This window comes from Puma concolor, chromosome B2 (genome assembly GCF_028749965.1).
Source record: "Puma concolor isolate L17-30 chromosome B2, mPumCon1.1.hap2, whole genome shotgun sequence".
Taxonomy (NCBI): Eukaryota; Metazoa; Chordata; class Mammalia; order Carnivora; family Felidae; genus Puma; species Puma concolor.
This window is the reverse complement of record NC_141671.1, coordinates 115,715,421-115,741,039: the sequence shown is the minus strand read 5'-3', so window position 1 is coordinate 115,741,039 and position 25,619 is coordinate 115,715,421. Positions and strand designations below refer to the sequence as shown.

The window sequence follows — 25,619 nt, the reverse complement described above, 5'->3', positions numbered from 1 at the left end:
ATTTAAGTCTTGGCAGCCTTAACTCTCAAGGCCTGGAGATAAAATTTGATTTAAAAGCCCACTAAGGACAAACTGCTTAATCAGAAATCTGGACTTCACAATTAAGGAATTTCATCACTCACAAAATATGAGGGGGAAAAACTCATATGGCCACAAAACATAAAAATACTCATTTTCATTTAATGTTTTGTGGATCAGAGTGAAGGAGAAAACAGGGATTTTTTTTCCTGCTTTACTAGTTATTAAAATCCCTAAATGGTAGCTTTAGAATATCTGTTCATCATAAACACTTATTTTTAAACACAGGTTAACATTATTTTTCTTCACACTGTGGTATCCTAGTGTGGTTTAACCCCAACTCATATAAATTTCTGAAAATGTACAATTAGGTCACTATTCCATTTTAATCATCTCTAGCCCCTAAGTTTATAGTATTTAAAGTACAATTAGGCCAGTCAATTGGAGTTCATTATAATGCTACCATCCCCAATAGTCTGTGGTTCTACTTGAAAATTAAGAAATATAAAAATTCCAGTCACTTCACAACCAGGTCTTAGACTCACTGAGACCTTTTCCTTCAGTCTTTTTGTTTACATGAAAATTGCCCACCACAGGCAATTTTGAGCATGATTATAAGCATCAAGTCACTTCTCTCTGAATGTTTTCTGATTTGTGATTTACGAGAATGATTTTATTATTTTTTTTTAATTTTTTTTTTCAACGTTTATTTATTTTTTGGGGGACAGAGAGAGACAGAGCATGAATGGGGGAGGGGCAGAGAGAGAGGGAGACACAGAATCGGAAACAGGCTCCAGGCTCTGAGCCATCAGCCCAGAGCCCGACGCGGGGCTCGAACTCCCAGACCGCGAGATCGTGACCTGGCTGAAGTTGGACGCTTAACCGACTGCGCCACCGAGACGCCCCTACGAGAATAATTTTAAATAACATCTATTTTACAGGCTTTTAGTAAGGACTAAATACCTTCACCATAATGCAGATGGGTTGTCTTCTGACCTGTTTTTATTCAGTCATGATTTGTCTAGGCATTAAATTTATATATCCCATACTATTTCAATACTTCTCCTCCTTCAAGCTTCTCCAACCTGGTTGGGTGGGTGAAAAATATATGGAGGGGAACAAGAAACAAATTTCCTTCATTCAAGTTTTCTTTGACATATAAAAAAGTGAATAATTTTAACGTGGAGCCTGCTTGGGATTCTGTCTCCCTCTCTTTCTGCTCCTTGCCTGCTTGCTCTCCCTTTCTCAAAAATAAATAAATATTTAAAAAAAATAAACAATTTTATTCACCCATTCACAAGAGCAGATTTTGAAGAGAGAAGCAACCTTGATAGAAAAATTAAATTTAGAATCAATGAAGGGTAAGAACAGCTCCAAACATAGAGGGGTCAATGTGGTCATAAGAATTAGGATGCCTAAAAGCTCCACCCAGGAAAAGAAGAGCTATTAAACACTGAAAGAAAAAAAAAAAATGGTAGTGACACTACTCTGGACAGTGAAAGCAGCAGAAATTTTAGCCAATTTCATAAATAAGAAAAAGAAAATCTGAAGAAAAACTTTAGAAGCTTTCTGAGTGAAATGCTTAGAAAACCCTGCGCTGTGCCTTCAAGAAAGACTAGAGTTACCATCTGCATTATTCTTCAAAACCTTTGCAAACAGATATCTATTCCTTTGAATGTGACACAGCAAAGACTAGGCTAAGTGGTCAATTTTAAGTGACTTCCATTACTCATCCATTCATCAAATGTGTAACTGAGTGCCCAATTGATGCAGTCACCACAATAGTAGTACATTTTGCACGGCTACCATCTAGAATTCTAGATCTCAGATTTAGTACCAGGTGACTCTAGGAAGCACCACAGAACTACATATAGAATGGATTTTCACCATACCTGTCAAATACTTGGGGGTCAGTATGCAATGGATTGAATGCAAGACAAATAACTGTGTACTATTACAGTTCCTGGTACAGCATCATAAAGGAAAGAGACATTATTAAAATAAGTACAATTTGAGAACGTTCTTTTTAGTGATGAATATAGAAAAGCAAATCAACACTAGTATCTGTGTATTATCTGTTTATTATCTGTGTATCAAGAAACTCCCTTGAGAAATTACAAATTAGACATGAATTTTAATCCAATTTGCATAGATACAAGAAATCTTAAACTTGAGTTACTTTTGGATGGGTGAGACAAGGTTGATGAGAGATATATTTGGATGAGTTCAAACACTTTGCCCTAATCTGTTGCCAGAGGCCAGATTCTTTAAGGATCTGGCTGCTACTATTGGACTTAGAACAAGCTTTGGAGCCAATGGTACAAGCTAATTGCTACCAGAAACTTGACGATATGTTGGAAAATATCATGCTGAGGAAGAGAACACAACTGAGTCACAGCTAGGTCATGCCACTAAAATTGGCCAGGGAGGTCAAGAAAAATACCAATTTTTAAGTTTTCAAATGCGTTGTAAACTCAAATGTTTACAGAGGTGCAGTAGTTAACATAAATAAGTAAAGGCCTGATTAACTGGGGTGAACAAACGAAAGAATGTTGTCATCTAAGAGAAGCTACTATTTAGGTCCTACTGACTGTGGATGTATTATTGTCATACTGCACAATTTTTCAAAGAAAAAAAAAAGCCAGAAGTTTAATTTGCATGTGAAATTTAATTTTTAAATATTACTAATTCAATTAAAAAAAAACAGGGGCGCCTGGGTGGCGCAGTCGGTTAAGCGTCCGACTTCAGCCAGGTCATGATCTCGCGGTCCGTGAGTTCGAGCCCCGCATCAGGCTCTGGGCTGATGGCTCAGAGCCTGGAGCCTGTTTCCGATTCTGTGTCTCCCTCTCTCTCTGCTCCTCCCCCGTTCATGCTCTGTCTCTCTCTGTCCCAAAAATAAATAAACGTTGAAAAAAAAATTTAAAAAAAAAAAAAAAAAAAAAAAAACTATGTGTGTCAAACAAAACTTCTGTGCAAGGCAAATATAGTACCTGAACCACCAGTTAGTTTATGGTCTCTGGTTATTCCACCCCATTATATAATGGTGGTCAGCTGACGAAATCCCTCCACCATGAACATAATCACTTCCCTGGCTGGTCTAGTTGATATGAACTCAACAATCAAATACCAGATACTCTCCATTTGGCCGTATACTGTCTTTAGGCAGTGCTGCTGTTCATTAAAGAAAGAGATCTCAGTGCCTATGCGTCCACAAAGAATCCTCAAGTTGAGACTTAACAGACATAAGCCATTTTTCTTTTAAAATACATTTCTTTAAAAAAAAAATTTTTTTTATGTTTGTTTCTGAGACAGAAAGAGACAGAGCATTAGCTGGGGAGGGGCAGAGAGAGAGGGAGACACAGAACTTGAACCAGGCTCCAGGCTCTAAGCTGTCAGCACAGAGCCCGACGCGGGGCTAGAACTCACAAACCGTGAGATCATGACCTGAGCGGAAGTCCGTCCTCAACCAACTGAGCCTCCCAGGCGCCCCTAAAATACATTTCTATGTTAACTAGAAGGATTTTTAAAATAAAATTTAAGTATGCAGGCCAAAACTATCCCAATTTCACCAAGATATACCTTTGAAACAACATCTATCTTCTAACAGTTTCCTCTCCTTATTATATGTAGCTTTAGATAAATGAAGAAGAGTGTGAATCTTAACTCTGAAAAGCTTGTTTTCAGCACAATACTAAAGAAAATCAGGGGAAAAAATAGAAATGAAGAGAACATAAGAAAAAACAACTAAATGCAACAGATCTAAGAAAAGTTATCAATAACTTTTATGGTCTTTTATGGAAACAAAATAAAAGATATTAGGGAGCTCAGAAATGCTATAATCACAGCAGTTCATGGACTTCAGACAACATGGGTTAAGGCTCTGATACGTCCAAATAGAACATTCTCCATATTAGCTCTCTCAGAAACCAGTCTATTTTTTTTATTTTTATTTTTGAAGAGTTAGAAGGAATGTCAGAAACTATTGTCTTCAAATCCTTAATTTTACAGAGAGAGAAACTGAAACTACTTTGCTTAAGTGTAGTTAATGGCAGAATCCAGATGATCATCTAGATTTCTTAAAACGTGGCAATGTTCTTTCTTTTGGATTATTTTTGGAGTTCGGTAAGGTCATGATATATATAAAGATGCATTATCTGGCCATAAGTAACTGCTCATTGAAAATCCAGTCCTCTTGGAAATTAAATAAAAATCTGTACATCGGCTTTGAGGAATCAAATAATGAGAAGCTCTTGCCCTAGAAGACCTTATATTCTACTTGGCAAAATCAGAAATGAATATAAAATGACAATTAAAAATATAAACTGAAATACAATTTAAGACAGCATGACACTATCACAAGGCAAGTATTTCCCAAATCACATACAAAATATTGAATCTAGCCTTTTAAAAATTGTATCTCCATTAATAAAAACATCTGCTCTTGTAGCATTTTTTACTGGACAAATTTTATTTTTTTTTGTTTCAAACTTTAAATATGATAAAATATAAACAAGATACAGTATCTACAAATGAAAGAATTTCTTGAGCTTAATGAATAAAGCTTTGTCATCCAAGAGCCGTGTTCCTCTGCCTCACTTTTCTATGGTGCATATTAGCTATGAAGCCACAGAGCACTGAGTTCACTGCCTTCACACAGGATAGACCAGCCAGCATGAATTTTTACTTAGACACAAAAGTATCTGATCAAAAACATCTTAGAGCCAAAAAATGCATTTTAAAAAGAGATAAATGAAAGTCAGAATTTGTACACTTAAAATGATTTCAAAGACAAACCGATGATTTTGCCAACTTTCTTAGAACAATTAACAAAATAATGATTAGACAGTCTTTTAAAATTTCTAAACAATAGATATTTGCATTTCCTTAAGCACTCTTACTCATGAAAATATTGGCTTAACAATTATGAGCTAAGTAATTTAACATACAACCTCAGTATGGAAAGTAGTCTTTCTCACATGAGTTTTGTTAAAAATACCTTCCTACATATTAGTTTCATATTAATTTAAATTTACTAACTACCGTTTCTGGATGGCTTATAATTACAATGACCAACTGTGTCAGTGTGCCTGTGGATGAAGAGTTTCCTGGGATTGGCGATCTACAGTGCTGAACTGGAACAGCTTGGCAAACTGGGACAGGTGGTCACACTCACTTAAGTTTATGGCCCACCAGTGTTCCTTCTGAGAACAAAAAACCACTAGATAAAATACAAAAGCCATTTATATGAAGACAAATAAGATCTGCTCAGAAGAAATAGAAGGACTAAGACTGCAGGAGGGAGAACATTAAGAAAAGTGAGCTAGTATTTGCAGCCAATTTTACCCTATAGCCATCTGCCAACTCTAGCAAAGAAAGCAGGCTAAGACTCCAGGCTGCAATAGCAGAGCTTTTGATGGAGACCTAGAACCTTTAATCAGAAGGTCAGTTTTTCCTTCAGAGCATTTATAGAATTCTGGTGCCTATGTGGAAAAGACTCTGAAAAGTAAAGCAGAGTTTTTGGCATTCTGACATGTCAAAGTCTTAGCATTCAGTACATGCAAGAAGAGGAGCTACTAAAAAACATATCAAGTTCCCAGTAAAAATACCTGGAAGGGGGGCGCCTGGGTGGCTCAGTCGGTTAAGCGCCCGACTTCAGCTCAGGTCACGATCTCGCGGTCCGCGAGTTCGAGCCCCGCGTCGGGCTCTGGGCTGATGGCTCAGAGCCTGGAGCTTGCTTCCGATTCTGTGTCTCCCTCTCTCTCTGCCCCTCCCCCGTTCATGCTGTGTCTCTCTCTGTCTCAAAAATAAATAAACGTTAAAAAAAATTAAAAAAAAAAAAAATACCTGGAAGGCCACGGGCAAACAAGAGGTGACCGAATCTCTTCTGAACAACAACACAGCCATGGATTAGCATAGTCACTGATTAGATTAAGGTGATCAGCCATCACTGTCTGCACGGTGCAGGAGAGAATGACCCTTCTGTGGAGAATAACTTATTTTTTCAAACTAAATATCCAGCATTTGGGCCAAATTTATTAGGCATGCCAAAAGAAAACTACATGAACAAAACCCAAGAGAAAAAACAAAGAGAACAAGAGGAAAAAAATTCAGATAACCCAAATATTGGAATTCACTGACAATTACCTTAAAATACAATTAATATGTCGGGGAGCCTGGATGGCTCAGCTCAGTCAGTGAAGCATCTGACTCTGGCTCAGGTCATGATCTCACAGTTTGTGAGTACAAGTCCCTCATCAGGCTCACTGCTGTCAGTGAGGAGTCTGCTTGGGATCCTGTCCTCTCTGCTCCTCCCCCACTGCCTCTCTCTCTCCCTCTCTGAGTAAAATAAACTTCTATATATATACTATGTAGTATATATATAATTAACATGTCCAAGACAACAGAGGAAAGAATGGATAAAAAATATTAAAAGTTTCAATAGATGAACCAAATGCATTTAAGAGAGAAAAAAGGTCTGTAATATAGACCTCATCTGATGTGTGTGTGAGCAGATGAAATAGAGAAGACAAAATTAGTAAACCTGGGACAAGTGAACAGAAATATCCAAACTCAAGGACAGAGAAAAAAAATTAATGTAAAAAACACAGGAGTCTAAGAGAGACAAGTGGCATAGTCAGAAGTCTAATAAGACATAATTGGAATCCCAGAAGAGGAAAAAGAAAATGGACAGAACCAATATCAGAAAAGATAATGACTAAGAATCTTCCAAAACTGATGAAAGACACCACGTATTTTCAGAAACATCAAGCAAAATAAAAAGGAAAGCAAATGAACAAAGAAAACAAACCTAGGGAAAGTAATCACAGTAACATTGCTGAAAACCAGAAAGGAAACCCTTTGCTAACAGAAAGAAAGAAAGACATATTAAGTCTTCTGAATTTCTCAAAACAAAACAAAATGATGGAAGCCTGAAAATATCGAATAATTTTTAAAGTGCTATAACAGCTAATCTAGAATTCTAGATCTAATGAAAATATGTTTCAAATTTAAAGTTGAAATTTTTTTCACAGACAAAAACAAAGAATTTATTACTAAGACACTAAAGAAAATATTAAAGAGTTTTTCAGGGAGTTCTTATATTCTAGATTATCTTCATCTTTTCTTATTCAGGTGTGAGGGATGGGTGGCATATAAATATAAGACACAGAAGACAAACCAATGAATTTCTCCTATTCTTCTATCTTCATTATGTCTTGCTTCTGGCTTACTTCAGTCTCTAACTCTCATGAAATGTTGGGAGTTATAATTGTTACCAAGATAGTAAAATTTCTACCTATAACAAAAAACCTCCCAGAAGAGGTGCCAAACCCACATGACACTCACGCGCCTCTACTCACTCTTACCTCTACCAATTCCCTTCATCCCATCCTACTCCCCAGGTTGTGTGCACAGCACGCAAGCACATACCTCTTTTGGTCTTGTATTTTCCTGCAGGTTAGCAATATCATGGTCTGTAACGATGGAGCAAACACCTCCAGGCCTCTCCAAATACTCGATTAGAATCCTATTTTGCCCTTCAATTGGAGAAGTTTAATCTTAGCCCACTCTCCTAGAAGTTTTCATGACTTAAAAGTTGGGGTGAGGTAGAAAATTTGTATATAGAAACCTAATATAGACACTGTAAGAATAAGTCCAGACTATTTGAAAGTCTTCTCAGGAAGTGATAGTGGGCCTAACTGCAATATTATGCTCATCTGTCATCATATAAGAAACAGAAAAGATGAGAAAATCTCATTGTTTTAAAATATGAATGCTTCATGAATTTGCATGTCACCCTTGAGTAGGGCCATGCTAATCTTCTCTGTATTATTCCAATACAGGTGCTGCCAAAGCAAGCACAAGGGAAAACCTCATTTTTAAAAAATCTTAAATATTAACTCCAAATACATTAGTTCTAGTTGTCCTGGATCCAATATTCCCTAATCTAGCTCTTAAAGACAAGTGACAAATGAGATTTTGATATTACATACATTTACAGAACTCTTCAGCATGAATTATTCTAGTTGCATGTTTTTTCAATTTTATACATTCTTATGAAAAATCTTAATATTGATCTATAATTTATCCTCATATTTAACATAGTTTTATGTTAATAATGTGTATTTATATTGCAAATAATATGTTGAAACCTTGGCACATTAATGCTTTAGAAGTATTAACTTATTAAATTTTATTTATGTTGAACTAAGAATTCACAAGGCTTTCTGTTCAAGACCGACCACACACACACACAATCTTTCCCTCCTTAGACTCCATTAAAATAAGAAAATATAAAAAGGTATAAACCAAAATTGAAGAGATAAGATACAGACATTCAAAAGTTCAGGAAACTTCTACATGCAAAGAGTGCTGAGGCAGAACCTAAGAAGTTACAGGTAACAATAAAAGATGCTGCAGCAGAAGCAGCTGACCTGCTGAGGCAGAACTTGGGCCTCTCCTGAGTGCAGACAGCCATGTACAATGGAGGAAGAGACTTAAGGGCAATAACAAAATGATTTAACTGGTGATCTGTATGTGGGACAGTCCATTCCCCGAAGTTTATCCCGGGGGGGTGGGGGGAGGGAGGAAGTGTGGAAGGGATTTTTCTCTAAAGAAATTAAATAAATTACACAGAGGATTAGGCCACTAGGATGGCTGTACACACCTCATCCATATATAAGGAGACTCTGAAAAATATAAAGAAAACACCAGACTAGCTAGAAACTTGGGACAAAAAAAAAAATAATAATAATGCAGTGATGAGTACACTGGGTTTTCTTTTTCCCATTTCTACCCTAGACTGGATATTAGAGAAGCTGGCAACTCAGAAAACACCAATAAGCACAAACAAAAGAGGGAAAACTGAAAAGCCCTCTAAAAAGCTACTCTCTCTAACCAAAAGACAAGAAAATGGGTATCCAAGCAAGACAAAAATTGAAGACAATAACCAATCTATTCCAGCCAAATACAACAGATAAAAACTGTAGCCTCCATTTCTCACTCCCTTCAGCAACAGTCAAGTAGACAGCCTAGACTTCTACTCTTGCCAGAATATAATGTAGCATTCCAAACCCTGCTACCAGGGTGATGTCAGAGAAGACCAAGTGAGAAGCTAGTAATTTCAGTTCATCTTGAGCCCAAAATGTCATCTACAACTAGCACTAACAAGGAACCCCATCCTCTCCTTGTTGGTGAGGTATCAGAAACCTACTGGAGAGGCAGGACCCTTACCACTCATCATGGAAGCACACCCTCACAGTCAGCGAAGACCAGAAGTCTGGTATTTCGTTCTCATGCTGTAGGAAAAAAAAAACTCTATCCCTTCCCCATTGGGTGGTATCAGAGACTAGTAAAGTTGGAACTTTTCATCACTGCTCAAGGGTAACACGGCTACCGTCCCACCAGAGGAATACAAGTGAATAGCAATAATAAAATACCTCTCCCCCTCCCAATCAGGATGGTATCAGCAAAGACCCAGTGGGGAGCCTAAACTCCCACCTCTACCCAGCAATAACAACAGACAGCTCCTTCCTTCACCATCATGGGCTATCAACAGTGGCTAAGTGAAGAACCTGGACTTTTACTTCCACCAGCAGTAACAAGGCAGTATCAGGTTTTATCCACCAGAAGGGTGCCAAAAAAGTCCTGTTTTAAATAAGATCCAGTCTTGTAACATAATACCCCAAATGTCCAAGTTTCAATTAAAAAAGCACACAGAATACCAAGAATCAACAGATCACAAACTGAATGATAGAAAACAAATGTCAACACCAAGATGGCACAGATGTTAGAATTATCAAACAAGAATTTCAAAGCAGCCATCATAAAAATTCTTGAATAATTACAAACATACTTAAATGAAAAAAAAAATATGAAGTCTCAGGAAAGATATATAAGATAAAGAAGAAACAAGTGACACTTTGAGAACTATAAAGTTTAATAACCAAAAAAACCCTCAATGAGTCAACAGTAGAATGGGGAAACAGAAGAAATAAGCAGTGAATTTGAAGACAGAACATAGAAATTACCCAATCTGAACAGGGAAACAGACATTCCCCCCTTCCCAAGAAAAGGCCTCAGGAATTTATGGAACTTAAGAAAAATCTTACATTTGTGTCATTAGACACCCACAAAATAAGATGGGGCTAAAAAGTATTCAAAAACATAATGGCTGAAAATTTCCCAAATTTGGCAGAAAAACATTCCCAGAGTAACCTCCAGATAGGATATATGCAAAGGCATCCATGCCAAAGCACATGGTATCAAACTTCTAAAATATGACAAGAAAACTCTTAAAAGTAGCCAAAGATACAAAGCATTAATTACAGATTTTTTTCATCAAAGAGTATATAAGCCAAAAGGAAATGATACAGTATTTTTCAAGTACAAAAGAACAGTCAAACCAGAATTCTCTATCCAGTGAAAATATGCTTCAAGAATGATGGGAAAATCACATCCTAAGACATTCAAACAGGGGGGTGCCTGGGTGGCTCAGTCAGTTAAGAGTCTGACTTTGGCTCAAGTCATGATCTCCTGGTTTGTGAGTTCCAGCCCTGTGTTGGGTTCTGTGCTGGCAGCTCAGAGCCTGGAGCCGGGAGCCTGCTTCAGATTCTGTGTCCCCCTCTCTCTCTGCCCCTTTCCACTCATTCTCTCTCTCTCTCTCTCTCTCCCAAAAATAAAATATTTTAAAAAATTGAAAAAAAAGACATTCAAAGAAAATTTGTCACCAGAGACCTACCCTAAAAGAATGACAAAAGGAAGTTCTCTAAACACAAAGAAAATGATAAAAAAGTGAAATCTACAAGACAATGATGAAGAAATCAAAGATGTAAATAAACATAGAGACTTTCCATACCATATCAATGGGTTGGAACATTTAACATAGTTAAGATGCCAAGTCTTCCCCAGACTGATTCACAGGTTTAATCCAATTCCTATCAAAATTCTGGCAAGATTTTTTTTTTTTTTTTTTTGTAGATACAAACAAAATCATTCTAAAATTTATATGGAAAGGCAAAGGAACAGAAGAGCCAAAAAAAAATTTTTTTTTTTTTTTTACCAGTTTCAACAAGCATTCAAGTCTTTATTTCAGATAGCCATTTAAAAACACGGACAGCTTCACGAATCTGCATGTCACCCCTGTGCAGTGGCCATGCTAATCTTCTCTGTATCGTTCCAATTTTAGTATGTGTGCTGCCAAAGTGAGCATGAGCCAAAACAATTCTGACCAAAAATCATGTGAGAGCAGTCACTCCAGATGATTTCAAGACTGATTATATGGCCACAGTAATAAAGACTATGTGTTATTGGTGGAACAACTGAGACAAATTAATGGAATAGAGAATTCAGGACCAGCCCACACAAGTATGGCCAACAGATCTGTGACAAAACTGCAAAAGAATGGAGGAAATACAGTATTTTCAAAATAATGGTGCTGAAATAATATCTACAGACAAAAAATTAAATCTTGACCTAAACCTCACACCTCATACAAAAATTAACTCAAAATACATCAGAAATTAAAACATAAACTATAAAACTTGTAAAAAAAAAAAAATATAGGAGAAAATCTTTAGGACCAAGGTCTTGGGAAAGACTCCTTCAACATTACACCAATACCATGAAAAGGCAGAGGGTGAGAGGGTGAGGGGAACCCAATTAAGTTGGAATTCATCAAAATCAAAAACTGTTAGGGCACCTGGGTGGCTCAGTCAGTTAAGAATTTGACTCTTGATTTCAGCTCAGGTCATGATCTCACAGGTCCGTGAGAATAAGCCCAGCATTGGGCTCTGCTAGGTTTATTCCACAAAGAGCCTGCTTGGGATTCTCTCTCTCCTTCTCTCTCTGCCCCTCCCCGGTTCAAACTCTCCAAATAAATGGATAAACATTAAAAAAAAAAAAAAAAAAAAAAAAAGCTGTTGATCTATAAAAGACCCTGTTAAGAGGGTAAAAAGCAACAGAAAATATTGCAAACCACATATCTGACAAATGACCCATACCTACAAAAACAAAAGTTCTCTCAGAATTCAACGTTGAAAAAAAAATCCAAGTAGAAAGTAGCCAAAAGAAATGAAGAAACATTTTACCAAAGAAAAAAAATGGATGAGAAAGAAACATATGAAAATATGTGCAATATCATTAGCCATTAGGGAAATGGAAAAAACCATGAGACACACTCTCATCAAAACAACTTAAAATAAAAAATAACAATACAAATATTTATGAGAATGTGAAGAAACTGGACCTCTCATAAACTGATGAGAATATAAAATGGTACAGCCATTCTGGAAAATAGTTTGGCCATTTCTTTTTTTAAAAATAAACAAACGTACCATTCAACCTAGCAATCACACTCCTGGGCATTTATCCCAAAGAAATGAAAACTTCTATCTGTATAAAAACTTGTACACATTGGTTCATAGCAGCTTTACTTGTAATAGCCAAAACCTGGAAATAATCAAAATGCTCTACAATGGGTGAATAGCTGCACAAACTGTGGTACATAAATACCATAGAATACGACTAAGTAACAAAAATGAACTGATATATGCAGCAACTTGAATGGATCTCAAGGAAGTCATGCTGAGTGAAAAAAATAAATAAATACCCAAAAGTCATAGCCTGTATGATTCCATCAAAATGACAAAATTATAGAAACAGAGAAGAGATTGGTGACTGTCAGGGCTTAGGGACTGGAGGGGAGGAGTGTCCATAGAAGGCTAGGCGTAAGTATAAAAGGACATCATGGGGGTGCCTGGGTGGCTCAGTCGGTTGAGCATCTGTGACTGCGGCTCAGGTCATGATCTCACTTTTGTGAGTTCAAGCCCCGCGTCAAGCTCTGTGCTGATGGCTCAGAGCCTAGAGCCTGCTTTGGATTCTGTGTCTCCCTCTCTCTCTGGCCCTCCCCTGCTTGCACTCTGTCTCTGTCTCTCAAAAAGTTAAACATTAAAAAAAAACTTTTAAATGAAAAAAAAAAAGGATAGCATGAAGGAGAACTTTCTGGTAATGAAACAGTTCTGTATCTTGACTGCAGCAGCAGTTACACAAATCTACATATGATAAAATGGTACAGAATCACACCCACACTATGCTAATATCAAATTCCTGGTTTTGATTGTCATACTTCAATATTTAAGATATAACCATTGGCAAAAACCTGGATGTAGAGTACATGGGGACCTCTCTGTACTATCTTTGCAACTTCATATTGCAATCTATAATTATTCCAAAATAAAAAGTTAAAAATAACTATCAGGTGATACACAAGAACTTCTAACAGATTCCTTAGAGGAAATAAAACACCTATCTATTAAATCTACTTAAAGAAAATAAGTTTGCTCTGTTATTTTTTTGGCTCAGGAAGAGAGACAGGTTTTGAAAACACCTCACTGATATTTTCAGTTGAGAAATGTCATTAATAGTGTAAAGTAAAAATTGCATTGCTTATATGAAGGCATTAAAAAGTTAAAAACCAGTGTTAAAATGTACTGAAATTCACTGCACATTGTCTTTAGAAATGAAATTGATTCCATAGTTAATTGTAACAAAATCTAAATCCATATAAATTTAATTCTAAAATCACATCTCTTCAAACTACTTTATATAGTAAAATGTTATTTTTGTTACGTAAAACATTTGCAATACCAATAAAGTGGAAGTAAAATGAGGCCACTTAAAGTGAATGAAATGATTCCTCAAAAAAAAAAAAAAAAAAAAAGTTATACAGTCCTAGGTGTTAGAAATATCCCAATATCAGTAAAAAATATACAAATACACACAGTCCACAACTAGCCAATATTTTAATATACAATTTAGCTGATATATAAAAAGTGCTTTCAAGATCTGTTACCACCTAAAATAATACATCATATAATTTTCAAAAATGGTTCTTTGACTTCTAACCTCTGCTCTTCTTTAGAATTACCTGTGAGGGGGAAAAAATGAAGATTCATATTATACACAAGGCAAATAAAACAGAATTCCTCAACAAAATGTTAAATCATCCTATGTGTATAATATGCAAGATTCTGAATTTGTAAAATACAATTTAGAAGGTGATTAGGGAATTTTTTGCCTTATAATGGTCCTAGACTTCCCTAAAATAGTCTACTTCTCTCAAAAAATGTGAAACATGCAATTCTCAAAATTTGGTTTTATAGTCACTTCTGAATGTCAATTTCTTCAAACGTAAGCCAAAAGTACCCAGATTAATGGCTCCCAACTTGAGGTTTGTAGACAATTTAGTAATCCAGGGAGTTAAAGAATGTTCCAAAAGTCGAAAATCCTATTATAAATCAAGCATTTAACAACTATAAAGCAATACAAATCCACTGTAACACCAAATTTCTTACATTTGAGCTGGAATCATATCAATTTAGAGACCAAGACTAGTCATCTTATGCTAAAAAGCTCATTAGATAGACAATTTTCAAAACATATAGCCCATGAGAAAATAAAATTAGATCTCTAGCTGTAAAAGACAGGAAGCATTAGACCAAAATATATCCAAAAATTTTTTTAAAGAATTTACCTACTTATAGGTAAGTACACCTATAATAAAAACAAACTATAAATTTTAAATGTGCACATACACTCTTCAAGCCCTTAAGCTTTGCTTTTCACCTGTAGAAAAAGACTTATATTCACTTTAATAGTCTAGAAACTTATTGGAATATAAGATAATTGAAAGCCCATAAAAAAGTATCAGGGCATGTACATTTCTAAGCTTCCACAGACGCCACCAAGTAGGTCTATATCCCAGGCCAGTAACTTCTCTGGTTCTACACATTAGTACCACAAAAGAAAGTACAACATACTCAAATTTACAAAATGCTGAGTATATTATACACTCAAATCTTTAAAATACTAAGTTAAATAGAGTTCAACAAGTTTCTTTACTGCTGCATCTCATAAGCTTTTATAACTTTACATAAATACAGTTACATAAAGATGATAACACTGTGGGAAACTGGATAAAAGGTACATGGGAACTCTATTATTTTTGCATCTGTGAGTCTATAATAATTTCAAAATAAAAAAACATTAAACAAGTCTACCAAGAGGTAGACTGTCAAAAATAAGTCTTTCTCCCACATCATCCCCCAGTCAATCATGGTTGTCAATTTCTTGCGTAGCATTACAGAAACAACCTTTATATAAAATATTGTGACTATTCAAAGAGATATAGTATGTCATCTAAATTTATCTGACCCCCAAAGCATTTTATGATGGGGCATCTACTAACATCAAATGAAAATAGTGATCTTGGGATATATTTGGGAAAAAACTACCCTAGGCATCATACTCTTACATTGTATAGAAATGCCAGTAAGACACAATCCTCTCTGTTTATATTAGTGATTTGATTCATAAGTCATTTGAATGCCAAAGTTAGAAAAACAAATAATTAGGAAAATTTTAAGTGATCATGAAGTTCTCATAAATTTCGAGGTGATAAACCCTGTCAACTGTATACGGCCTACTATTAAATCATACAGATTAGCAGCCAAACATTTATCTTCCCCTAAGTAATGATAAAGCAGTGGCCACGAATCTTTCCATCAGAAATCCACAATATAAACATATAGAAAAAGAAAATCTGGGGCGCCTGGGTGGTGCAGTCGGTTAAGCATCCTACTTCATCCAGGTCACGATCTCGCGGTCCCTGGGTTCGAGCCCCGCGTCAGGCTCTGGGCTGATGGCTCACAGCCTGGAGCCTGTTTCCGATTCTGTGTCTCCCTCTCTCTCTGCCCCTCCCCCGTTCATGCTCTGTCTCTCTCTGTCCCAAAAATAAACGTTGAAAAAAAAAAAAATTTAAAAAAAAAAAAAAAAAGAAAATCTAACTCCATAATTAAAACCCATTAACATAAAAAGCCAAACATCCCTCTGTGGTAGGCAGCTGCCTAGGCTGCCATGTACCTAGGCAAGTGTCACACCACTAGAAGTGGTGACATAACCGGTTGGCATTCTGGGCCTGGTTCATGCCAACTCTGTTGTTAACTATACCGGGATGCCAGCATAATCAAAAAAAAAAAAAAAAAAAAAAAAGCCAAGCATCAACTCAGTCAACAAAGCTGAATAAGGAATCCAAATCAGACAGAAGGGATACACTAGAGGATATTTTTTAAGTTAATTCTTGCTCAAGTAAAGCAAGTCAGATTTTACCTTTGCTGCAGCCTGTACATGCTCCTTTTTAATGACTCCACACTTATTCTCAAAAGCACTCATCCTGGACTCTTCTGCTAAACGCTGAACAAACAGTAAACAATTCAGGTGCACCTTGAAAGAGAAAATTCAAAAGGGCTTTTAAACTCAAACACTGATACTCTGAAATAATGGTTTTTAAAAATAAGATTCCAAAATTTAATGTTGTAATATTTACTAGTATAAGTTAATTCACTAACACAAAATTCAATTTAATATAAGTCCAACTTAAATTCAACACAAAAGAGACTTAGTCATTGCAATACATGAAACAAGGCTATATAAGGCTGACCAAAGGCCAGAGATGATACCATTTATTGTAAAGCATAATTACAAAGTTTATATAGGACTCTATTAAGTAGCAAACATTCTTCCTTCCAGTTCCAAATAAATTTGAATTGATAATGGAATTTCCCAAAAATTTAAAATCAAAAGGTATCAACAATTATATTTAAAGCTAATCATCTCTCATGCTATAATCCAAGGGCTTAAGATATTTTAATCAGATATTTAATTTGAAATATCTATTCAAAAACATGTTAGAGGCACCTGGGTAGCTCAATTGGTTAAGAGTCCAACTCTTATTTCAGCTTAGTTCATGATCTCATGGTTCTTGAGTTCAAGCCCCACATCCAGCTCTGCACTGACAGCATGGAACCTGCTTGGGATTCTGTCTCCCTCTCTCTCTGTCCCTCCCCTACTTGTTCTCTACCTCTCTCTCTCAAAAACAAGTAAACATTTTTTTAAAAGGTTAATAATTTAAATATTAAAAGTTTACTGAAAAGTATATATATAAAGGTCAAGTTACTTGTCATCCAACATATCAAAATAATCATATCTACTACTACTAATCTTTAAGGCTCTTTTTAAGACATTAAAATAGATAACATAAGCAGATAAATATTAATCATTTAGGTACAGCTAGATAATATCTTTAATATATTGGTCATTTATATAATATTATATGCTCTTTGCAGTAGAACAATACTCATCTAATATTTACTATCTTGTGTACTGCACACAACCACTCCTCCACAGTTCACTAAACATTAAATAACTAGATAATGTGGTGTTTTACATTTAAATATTATACAGAAATCTTTAGTAGCTGGTTTTAGACGTTTAAGAATGTGTCAGTGATACTTGGAAAAAATAGAGGAGATTGGGAATTTAAATTTAATAAGATAAAGAACCTATGGAAAGAGATAGTCCTTTGGTACTTTTTTTTGATGTGCTGTCTTAATTCTCACAAGAACTCTAGGATAAAGCACCCAATTCTGATTCTTTACGTAATGCCCTGTCATTCAGTTCTTTTTTAAACTTCTAATGATAGCCCATTTCCTTCTGCAGCAAAAACATTCCATAATAGGGCACAATTTCCTGTTAATCTAGATTTCCTACTTCTAAATATATAATAGCTTCCAGATATGCCCAGGATAAATTCCTTAATACTAACCCCATTTGACTAGGCTGTTCCAGTTTCATCTCTCACCATTCTCAGCTCACAGTTCTATAGTAAGTCTTTTGAACTTCTTTTGGTATTCAAATACAACCTTGCCTACCGGCATCCTACTAGTTTGTAGACTTCTCTGAAAAGTCCAACTACCCCCAATATGTAAGGTTATGCATCCTGAACTTCTCACAACTGTACACACTACATACATTATGCAGCAATTTCTCACCTGTCTTCCTCAATGTACTATATAAGGGGAAGAATTATGTCTAATTTCCCCAACATTGTATCCTCAGTGATCTTAGCCATTTACACACACACACAAACACACACACACACATAAGGTAGTCAACAATTAAATCTGTCCATCTCTCCACAAATTAGGCAAAAAAAATTTTTTAGTCAATCTGCAATGAACCACACTCTGTTTTGGAGAACTGATGGGTGTCAGAGAGAAGGGGAATGGGGGGATTGGAAAATGGGTGAAGAAGTATAGGAGATACAGGCTTCCAGTTATGGAATGAATAAGTCACTGGAATGAACAAGTCATGGGAATAAAAGGTACAGCTCAAGAAATATAGTCAATGTATTGTAACAGCGTTGTATGGTGACAGATGGTAGCTACATCTGTGGTGAGCAGAGCATACACACTTGTTGAATCACTATGTTGTGCATCAACTATACTTCACTTTTGAAAAAATGAAAAGGCAAAAAACAAAAATTCCCAAACTGCTTTGAGATTTAGTTCACCCTATTAACCTATGTGGAAAGACCTGCCTTATAAACATGAGCCACAGGTACTGAGACAAATTAATATTACTTTTTTTAATGTCACAGAATTTTTTTTTAAAGCAACCTAATCCTCTGTCATAAAACAGTTAACTGAGTGGTGCCACTCAAATGCACTAAGGTTTAAATTAAAATGGTCCTAACAAAAACAAATTTTAAGGTATCCCACAAGGCACTCAAACTTCAAAATGACCATTCTATCAAAAATTTACTTGGGAAAAAACGTCAGTTTGCTTGAAAGATAAAGCAAAAGATAATTTACAAAGAAATATCCATTCCTTTACAGTGTCAATTGGCCAAAAGACTGGGCCAGCCTGATTTCCTCCTCCCTTCATCATAGCACTTTTCAATTTTACACCAACCATAAGCATCCAGATATTTGCACAGCATTACTAGTGAGAAATCTGAAAAACAACTAATCCATGAGAAAGCTGAACAATTTATTCAGATTAATAGATGTACTCACCAGTACTGGACATGGGGATATACAATCAAGTCATAAATTAAAACAACAAAAAGCCAGTGCAGAAGAACTATGAAATAACACAAAGACTTTATGAGTAAAATGTTATAAGTAATAATCAACCCACATTAATTACCATGCATTCCCAACACTAGTTGTATACTCATAATACTCAAAGTATTATACCAAAGAGTAGGAATACAAAAAGTTCCCAATTCAAAGTCCCCATCCAAGGAGAGAACCAAACCTATACGAAATTAAAGACAAACATTTGTCCATAGATGATACAGAAAGATAAAGTTGGTCCTAAGATTAAGGAGGACTCAGGAAGTGGCTGGCATTTGAACTAGATTTTGAAACTGGGAGTTTATCAAGTAGAGTGAGGACATCTTCAGGTAGAAGAAATACTATATACAAAAGACAACCTTACAAAAGACAACAATACTATATACAAAAGACAAACCTATATACAAAGTAGATCGGTTTTGAGACTCCTGGCTGTGCTCAGTTGGTGGAGTGTGCAACTCTTGATCTTGGGGTTGTAAATTTGAGCCCCACGTTGAATGTAGAGATTATTTAAAAATAAAAACTTTAAAAAAAAAAGTGGATTAGTTTTCTTTTAAAGATAATGGGAGACAAAAAGGATATGTATGGTTCCTTATTCTCAAGAAGATGCATACCACACTGGGAGTCAAAACTGACATATGAAACTTAGAGAACAGTGCCAGAGTCTCAATAGCTAAACTGTAATCACTGCTATCAAAGTTCAGAAAAAACAGATCAAAACTGACCACCATAATTGTAGAAAAGTTTATGGATGACGGGGGACACTTGCTGGATAAGATTACAAAGTGTCAAAAGCAAGCAGAAAACCATAGGCAAAGAAACCAAGGTGATGGATGGCATATACAAGACAGTGACAGAGAACCAACACAAGCCAAAGACAAGCATACAACCTAGGAACAGATGCCAACAGAAGCCTCCTTTCCTCTACCACTGCAACTGCGTGACATTTCCCTTGTCTCCTACAGCACCTGGATCCCAATCCACAATAGAGCCCACCTGTCCATGGATCACTTTAAGGCAGGCAGCTCAGGGAGGGATATGGGAGGACTCTGACTACTTGAGAAATTTCTGCCAAATAATCTGCTCCAGTTTGTAATCTCATAGATATTCTGGAGCAGGTACATTTCCTCCCCCTCCAATTAGAAACCCAGCACCAATGAAAACTCCAGAATAAATTCTTAAAAATGTTCTGCAGATCACTTTATTTAATCCAGCTCATTATGCTATTTTGCCATTGGGGGAGAGGGGCATTCAAAATTGTATACATAAGGGGCGCCTGGGTGGCGCAGTCGGTTAAGCGTCCGACTTCAGCCAGGTCACGATCTCGCGGTTCCTGAGTTCGAGCCCCGCGTCGGGCTCTGGGCTGATGGCTCAGAGCCTGGAGCCTGTTTCCGATTCTGTGTCTCCCTCCCTCTCTGCCCCTCCCCCATTCATGCTCTGTCTCTCTCTGTCCCAAAAATAAATAAACGTTGAAAAAAAAAAATTTTTAAAAAAAACAAAATTGTATACATAAGATGACTCTTGAGAAAGATAGATTTTTTTTTCTTTCTTTTTTTTTTTTTAATTTTTTTTTTTTTAACATTTATTTATTTATTTTTGGGACAGAGAGAGACAGAGCATGAACGGGGGAGGGGCAGAGAGAGAGGGAGACACAGAATCGGAAACAGGCTCCAGGCTCTGAGCCATCAGCCCAGAGCCTGACGCGGGGCTCGAACTCACGGACCGCGAGATCGTGACCTGGCTGAGGTGGGACGCTTAACCGACTGCGCCACCCAGGCGCCCCGAAGATAGATTTTTTTTTTTAATACAGTACTGTAAATGCATTTTCTCTTATGACTTTCTTAACATTTTCTTTTCTCTATCTTACTTTATTGTAAGCATACAGTATGTAATACATATACAAAAAATGTGTTAATCAACTGTTTTATGTTACCAGTAAGGCTCTGGTCAACAAGAGACTATTAGTAGTTAAGTTCTTGCAGAGTCAAAGTTATACATGGATTTTCAACTTTGGGGGGGGTGGGAGGGGTCATTCAAGGGTCAACTGTATTGTCTTTTCTTACAGGGTCTCGAAAGGGATAAAAAAGAAGGGCAGGAGATATCAGAAGGGCTACTTTTCCCAGAAGAAAAAAAAAAAGCTATTTTGGCTTCAGAAACCAAATAATGGAAAAGTGAGGACAATTCTATAGTACTCTAGCAAATACAGAAACGCTGCACTTGCAGGCAACAGATGGGAAGGCAGTTAGTGAATTCGGGAAGGCTACAGAGAAGAGTTGAAAACACCCAAGGTAGCTTAAGAACAGATAGATGACGCATTCTGAAGACATTCTCCAAGCCATATATCCTGGCTACCCACAATTCTTTACCTTGACTTCCTGGAAATTAGGTGCCCACTTACAATGGCTCCTTTACTCAAAAAGCTCGTGACAAAAGGGAGGAAGTGCCTCTTTTGGTTTAAACCTAGGGAAAGAGTGTTTATTCTGCTAGAAAACAATATGCTCCAGGCATACAACATAAAAACTCTCAATTTATTTCAAGATAGAAATATTACACAGTGGTTTTGGTTATGGTGAGTATTATGCTGCAGGATTATGAGTAAGATAAACAAGTTTTACTGGTTTGCCTTGAAAACTCAACTAAGAGGTGCTCTATTTGTCTAGGAAAATAAATTCACAGTTGAAAGCACACTGCTTACAAGTAAACTTAGATCAGTGTTCTTTAATAAGTAAGCTAAAGTAGAGGAAATAGGGAAATATGTCTGGTTAACTAAGTAAAAATGGGGGTAAGGGAGAAAGGCAAGGAAGGAGGTACACATTTAAATTTTTTTTTTTTTTTTAACATTTATTTATTTTTTGGGGACAGAGAGAGACAGAGCATGAACGGGGGAGGGGCAGAGAGAGAGGGAGACACAGAATCGGAAACAGGCTCCAGGCTCTGAGCCATCAGCCCAGAGCCCGACGCGGGGCTCGAACTCACGGACCGCGAGATCGTGACCTGGCTGAAGTCGGACGCTTAACCGACTGCGCCACCCAGGCGCCCCGGAGGTACACATTTAAAAGCCATGTCAGTAATACCCTTTACAAGAGATAAATATAACCCAGCCTGAATTCCAGATTTTTTTTTAACTGTATCTTTCATACCTTTCTCAAGTACACTTAAGCGCAGTACCAGACTGTGCTCTGGAAAAGTGATATGTAAAAGCCAAAAGCAGAAATTAACGTTAGTTTTCGTAAGATGATGTGGCTAATAGCCTCCCGTAAAAAAGGTCCGGATATTTATATTTCACCGGGCCCAGGGACAACTAAGCGTCATACGAACTGACCAGCCAAACCGGAGCAAACCTGCCCTAGTCATTGCTGGAAACGCCTTAAACGGAGGCCTGAAAGAGCTGGGGTGGCGAAATAAAACCTGGGGTTTATTTCCTTTACCTTTCCTTGCCCCACTCCCACCCAAAAAAGGGACAGAATCTCACCAGTAAGTCGCCACTTGTCTCTAGACGAAGGTGAGGCTTCTGTCGCTTGAAGACGCGCTTAAGAAAGCCCCGGGGAGCCTTCCGTTTTATCTTCTTTCTCTGGGAGACTGTGGTCGAGGGCGCCATTCTCTCCCTCAGGCACTAGCCGCCTTCGCTACCAAGATCCTCCTGGCACCGCACTGAAATTCACACCCGAACGGACAGCAGGAAGCACCCAGCCGCAGGGACACTCCTTCAGGCCCGATACCCCAGCCCGAACGTTTGAATCCGCCGCCAAAGGAGTGCGCCCGGCGCTCGGTAGTGACGTAGGCTTGGCGCAAGCCCCGCCCCCGGAGGCGCCAGGGTAGAAAACACCCTCCTCGGTGGGGGCCCAGGGATGTCATTAAAGGGCCAGGCTTCCGTTCTAAGATTTTTGTGTGATATCAGCGCTTTAGAACTATTTCTCCTGTGTTTCACAGAAGTGTTGAGAAATTATGGAAAATGATTGTATGCCAAGGCAATTACACTTACTGAACCTAATACCAGCGGACTGAGAAGTAGATGAATAAATGTTTGTGATGTTTTATCAGGATTCCTGAAGAAACAATGCTTTCCTAACAAGACATGATTTTCTGATATTAATGCCTAACAATTTACACATTTACATAATTTCATTTGATCTTACTTGAGGTCTTTTATGACTCTAGCTTTTCTTTACAAATGCTGCTCCTTTTCATTTTAAGGCCCCTGCACTTAACCTTGCAATAAATTCAGGTGTAGTTTAAGTGCTACCTCATTGAAATCCTTGCTATTTCTCCCAATTAACTTTTTTATCTTCTGTGCTACAGGACACTAGTCCCTAAACTTTATTGTGCATCAGTGAAGCACCACTCTCAGGGGTTCTGATTCAATAGATCTGGATGGGACTTGAGAATTTGCATTTCTAACTAATCAGGCCATGTTGGCACTGCTAGTCTGAGGACCACACTGAGAACACTGTGATTTTCATTGTAATTACCTCTAATACTATACCTGTAGTAATTATTGTGATTTCCGTATCCACACAGTTGATCGTTCCACTATCTGGCCTCCCATTTCCAAGGCCTTCTCTCTGCCGATGATGCTATCTTTCACCCTATCATCCAGTCACACCCGCAGTCATACATTAGGCCATGTCATCACCAAATACTATACCTTTCCATATTCACAATTCAGTTGTCTCACTCTTCAACCTCATCTATCTTTTCAACTCATTCATGCCAGTATCCCAACTCCAACAATTCTTAGACGACACTGGGCTAGTAGTCCTCTTTCTTTCTATTCCTACCAGACTCCAAACCCTACTCTTCTCCTTATCCTCCCTCCTACAGTCCATTGTGCATTATTATAATATTCCCTTACACTTTGCCTTAGCTCTGTAGCCATTCTTTTTCCCTTTATACTCACCTGACAAACCTCCATCCCTGTTTAAATTACAATCTCAATCTATTCTGTACTTGCATCTGTGAATTGATATTGGCTTAATTAAAATACACAAGACAGGTCTGTGTTGGGTCTTAATTTAAATTCACGACCATTCAAGTGGGTTTTAAGTATTTCCGGGAGTCTTTTGCTCTTTCTGAAGTCTTTTCATTCACCCATTCTTTTCCTCAAACCTCCCTTCACTCCTATCCCATCCTCACCCTCAGTTGATAACATTGCTTCACTCACAAAACCGAACCATCCCATAGAGACTTTCCACATAATCCCACCACCATATCTATCCATCAATCTCCACTTTCTTCCACTGATGAACCATCTGTGACCACTCCACTTGGGCCCTAGATCCCTGTCCTCTCCCTTTCTTAAGGACATTCTCTGGCAATTCTCCCTTCTTCTACTTCATGAATTTTCCTTCTTTGTTGATTTTTTTTTCCATCTGTACACACACATTCTGTAATATCTCTAGCCTTTTAATATCCCTTTTTAGATCCTATTTTTAGCCACTGTCCTTTCACAGAAAAACTAGAAAGCATTGGCTACATTTGATGTCTCCAGTTCCCTTTCCTCCATTCTCTCTTGAAGCCACTGCAAGTCGAAGTTTTATACCCATCTCTGTAGCAAATTTGTTTTGGTCAACATAATTAATAACACTTTAAAATTCAATGGTCAATTCTGAAACTTCAGTTTATTTGACAAACAAGGAGTATTTGTTGGGTTTTATGATTCTTTCTTCCAGGAAACATTTTCTTTAATTTGATGCTATTCTCTTTTGGTTTTCCTCCTACCTCATGGCCCTTCATTCTCCATTTCTGGTTTCTCCTTGTGTACTTTGTCTCAAAATACTGAAGCACAGGGCTCAGTCCTTAAATTTCTCTATCTACACTCTCCCTATGTGATCTTATCCAGCATTTTTACTTTAAATACCAAATTTACATCTCCAGCTAATTCTCTTTCCCAGACATGTATATCCAATTCTCCACCAGACTGGAATTTTAGTCATCTTAATTTAACATACCCAAAATTAGCTCTTGATATGCCCCTATATTCAAAATATCCTCACACTAACTTACCTATCACAGCTGATGACACTTTCATTTTTCCAATTACTAAAGCCAAAATCTTGGAATCATCCTTAGCTCCTCTCTTTCTCTCACCCCACATTCAATCTTTCATCAAATTTCATCAGCTCTATTTGCAATATCTGATAACTTTTGGCCAAGTCACCATGATCTATCACTTGGATTATTGCAACACCCTCCTGACTGTGTCTCAGGCTGCTGTTTTCCTTAACAGAAGAGCCAGATTTAACTCAGATTATGTTACTCTTTTCAAACCCCTTCCATTTCCATCAAAATAAAAGTTTCTACAATGACTTATGAGGTCTTACCTGCCTTTTAAGTACAAATACACTTACAAATGCACAACTAACTCTGACTTTACTTACCACAATTAAGCAACTCAAGCTTCTCTAACTGTATTAGCATTCTTGATAGCCTTCAGGCACACCTGAAATCCATCAAATATACCAAACACTCCTCCATCAAGTATTTGCATTTACTATTCCCTCTGCCAAGGATACTTTTTCCTCATTTATCTGCAGAAGTGTCTCCATCACTTCCTTCAAGAGTCTGCTCTGACAAGTATCAGAGACACCTCCTATTTAAAATAGAAACTCCAGGGGTGCCTGGGTGTCT

At 37.2% G+C, this 25,619-nt stretch overlaps 1 protein-coding gene, 1 non-coding gene and 1 pseudogene across 2 annotated transcripts; all 3 read right to left on the bottom strand.

Moving 5' to 3' along the window:
- Positions 1-7,778: 7,778 nt before the first annotated feature.
- LOC112862967 (U6 spliceosomal RNA) lies at positions 7,779-7,878 on the bottom strand (annotated as a pseudogene).
- A 3,242-nt stretch (positions 7,879-11,120) lies between these two features.
- Positions 11,121-11,227, bottom strand: LOC112862943 (U6 spliceosomal RNA). Its single transcript, XR_003223804.1, has one exon. It is a non-coding gene; the product is annotated as a U6 spliceosomal RNA (small nuclear RNA).
- A 2,571-nt stretch (positions 11,228-13,798) lies between these two features.
- CENPW (centromere protein W) lies at positions 13,799-22,756 on the bottom strand. The gene is made up of 3 exons (XM_025925393.2): positions 22,465-22,756; positions 16,183-16,296; positions 13,799-13,942 (listed from the first exon to the last, which is right to left on the bottom strand). Exons 1-3 carry the CDS (start codon positions 22,588-22,590, stop codon positions 13,916-13,918), a joined length of 267 nt encoding a protein of 88 aa, XP_025781178.1. The 5' UTR covers positions 22,591-22,756; the 3' UTR covers positions 13,799-13,915.
- Between the last annotated feature and the right edge of the window lie 2,863 nt (positions 22,757-25,619).

What these genes read in the sequence shown, in the direction of transcription:
- CENPW (XM_025925393.2), bottom strand. Translation starts at nt 22,590, where the DNA reads ATGGCGCCCTCGACCACAGTCTCCCAGAGAAAGAAGATAAAACGGAAG. An exon ending in AGACAAGTGGCGACTTACTG is followed by an intron (nt 16,297 to 22,464) that starts GTGAGATTCTGT and finishes TTCTCTTTCAAG; the next exon opens with GTGCACCTGAATTGTTTACT. An exon ending in ATGTACAGGCTGCAGCAAAG is followed by an intron (nt 13,943 to 16,182) that starts GTAAAATCTGAC and finishes TCCCCCTCACAG; the next exon opens with GTAATTCTAAAGAAGAGCAG.